At 37.1% G+C, this 2,807-nt stretch overlaps 1 protein-coding gene across 1 annotated transcript; it reads right to left on the minus strand.

Annotated features, from left to right (window-relative positions):
- Positions 1–1,742: 1,742 nt before the first annotated feature.
- On the minus strand, positions 1,743–2,571 carry LOC121986725 (uncharacterized protein ycf23-like). Its single transcript, XM_042540671.1, has 5 exons — positions 2,491–2,571; positions 2,352–2,411; positions 2,171–2,260; positions 1,986–2,093; positions 1,743–1,910 (listed from the first exon to the last, which is right to left on the minus strand). Exons 1-5 carry the CDS (start codon positions 2,569–2,571, stop codon positions 1,743–1,745), a joined length of 507 nt encoding a protein of 168 aa, XP_042396605.1.
- Between the last annotated feature and the right edge of the window lie 236 nt (positions 2,572–2,807).

Here is a 2,807-nt window from a genome sequence, read left to right on the forward strand (position 1 = left end):
AAGACAACGCTTTAAAAGCGTTGTGGTTGGTCACAAAGACAACGCTTTTTAAGCGTTGTCTATTCGTTCTTAAAAAGCGTTGTTAAAGATGTTGTTGTAAAAATGCACATATCAAAGACAACGCTTTAAAAGCGTTGTGGTTGGTCTCAAAGACATTGTTTTTTAAGCGTTGTCTTTTATTACTTAAAACGTTGTCTTTTAAATTTATAAAAATAGTGTTTTTCTTAATAATAGCAAAATTATAAAAATACTCAAAATTTACATATAATTGAATATCCACAACCACAATCATTTTTATAATAAGACTATTTAACAAATAAATAAAACTTTATATTATACAAACAAAATGTATACATATTGATCCACAAATTAAATTTGTATCATACAAGTTATCCTTAACTTCATGACAATAATTTTTCAAACACACAAGTTTTACAAAACCTCATCATTGACTAACCGCTGTTGTTGGTGTCCATCGCATGGAATTGCTTCTTTAAGTCCAGCAATCTCTTCTTCTGAAAGGCTTTCAGCTATCACTCTTAGAGCCATCTTCTTCAACTTGTCATCAGCACACCTGGGGTTGTAGGCAATCAAGAAATTTTGTATGAAAACTTTCATACATGTAAATCTCGTACTAAATAATATGTCAATGTTATATATACATGTAATTCATACCGTAAGTGTGTTTATATCATAACTGACAAGTTTTCTTTAGGGCCAACTTCTACTCAAGCTCTTTAAACACTGCATCAAAATAAAAAAATTGGCATTAGTTCTGTGCTAAATGAAAATCATATTTAGAGGAAAAAGCGGGAGTACTGTAGATGGATATATTAACCAAGCATATTAATGTTTGACCTGTCTTTACAAGTTCTAAGCATATATATTAACCAAGCATATAACCTAAGAGGAATAAGTTACAAAATGCTACTTGATGTTTGACCTGTCTTTATTGGATTTTGCGGCCCCGGTCTTCTTGTAGCCAGGCACAATGTAATACTTGATGTTGACTCTACCTTTGCAGTTGTTTCGGCTTGAGGAGTGGCAAAGAATGGTGGAGTAGAGGATGGATTTCAGGTATTCATCCGTGCCATCGAGGAAATGACTCCAGTAGGTGACTAGCATGTTGACCAGGGCATGCTTGGAGAAGATGACTTGTTTCAGAAGCTTTTTAGATCAAAGATACGAAGTGCATTGTTATAAAACTAGATGCACGAACACTTGCTTATACGGTTCTTGAAATAAAATACATTCGTAACCGTCACTAGCCCAAGCTCAATAAGGAAAATTCACGGTAAATGTGCATAGTATACCTCAGATACTGCAGATGATAGGGAAGGCCAGAAGACAGTTTGACGCAAATATTGAGATTGATTGCCCAAGCCAATCCATGGTACTAATCCTGACAGCTCCTCCAAATCGCACTGACTTGATTGTGTCCACCCATCCTTGTTCATCAGCTTGGAACCTTTGAAATGAAAACTGCATTGGGTACATGGAAAAAACAACAAAAAGGGAGGATAAATGATAGCCACCAACCTAATTGTTCACAAATATCTGTATAAGTTATTAAGGGTGTTCATAGCAGTTGATCCTTTAGCCCTGTCTGTTAGATGGTCAAATCTAGGCGCCAACTCAAAAATGTTGGCGTCCAAGTGTTAGTGTTCAACTACTTCTGACAATGAAGTAGTAGCAGATAATCAAGAACACAAGAGAATCTGAAAGAGTCTATATTTCTTTCACTAGTAGCAGATAATGATTAGATTAGAAAGCAAAAGAACGCATACCACACCAGCTGCTCCTGCTGTTAAAGCCATAGGTGCAGTGACAGCGCTTAATCCAGATGAGCACATAACTGGAATCTGAACTGCTCGGGAAATGGAGTATGCAGCTGCTAGCGTTGGTGTGGCCTACATTTTAAAGAGGAAAAATATCACATTTTTCATCACAAGTGTGCTAAGATTTCTTATTCGTACTGTTGTTACCTTCTCGATCAAACCAAGGACACCAGGTTTTGATGGACTTGAGTATTTCCCTCCTTCAGTTTGGATTATATCAGCACCTTCCTGTTCCAGCAACTCTGCTAGCTTCACCTTTTTAAATTGAACAAAAAACAACGAGAGATTGTGTTAGTGACAAATCTCAGTTTACGAGGAAATAAATGAGCTACCTGATCAGGGAGACTAAGCATGTGTGGCACGGTTACAGACAGTGTAATGGATGGAAGAATCCTTCTAGTTTCTCTAGTGAGCTTTAGAATCTGACAATGGCACCACAGAATAGTGACGAGATAGAAATAGCTGAAAATACTCGAGGAACTGCAAGGAAAAGTACGATCATGATTCATATACCTGTTCAGGGGAAAACTGAATTCCCATCTCGTAGAAAGAATCATAATTTCCAATTTCCACCTGCATTTAGCACAAGGATTTTAATGTTTGGTATGATAGACAATCCGATCGAAACCAGTCAAGTTCATCGCATCCTAACCATTTGGGCACCTGCTTCCACTGCAGAAGGAAATGCCAAAGGGTCCACAGAGGAAACACAAATCTGCAAGAACAAGATCATCATAAGAAAGAAGAGCTGTGGGCTACTGAGGCAGCGAGCAATCTGCTTGAACAAGGTAATCATGCAACGTTGGAACTCTGTCGTGAGCATCAAAGACCAAATATTACCAAATATTAAGATCATCGACAAACCAAATAATACCTTATTTTTAACAGCTATCTAGAGGATCCGGCTTTTGACTTGAAGCTGGTTCAAAGAAGACAAATCAAATATACAAATACTAAGATGAAAGCATA

Source organism: Zingiber officinale, chromosome 5B (assembly GCF_018446385.1).
Source record: "Zingiber officinale cultivar Zhangliang chromosome 5B, Zo_v1.1, whole genome shotgun sequence".
NCBI classification, from domain to species: Eukaryota; Viridiplantae; Streptophyta; class Magnoliopsida; order Zingiberales; family Zingiberaceae; genus Zingiber; species Zingiber officinale.

Excerpts from the sequence above, each read along its gene's own strand:
- LOC121986725 (XM_042540671.1), bottom strand. The coding sequence starts at position 2,571 with ATGATCTTGTTCTTGCAGATTTGTGTTTCCTCTGTGGACCCTTTGGCA. Across the intron at positions 2,412-2,490 it reads TGGAAGCAGGTGCCCAAATG|GTGGAAATTGGAAATTATGA; the intron begins GTTAGGATGCGA and ends TGCTAAATGCAG. Across the intron at positions 1,911-1,985 it reads TCCTTGGTTTGATCGAGAAG|GCCACACCAACGCTAGCAGC; the intron begins GTAACAACAGTA and ends TTTAAAATGTAG.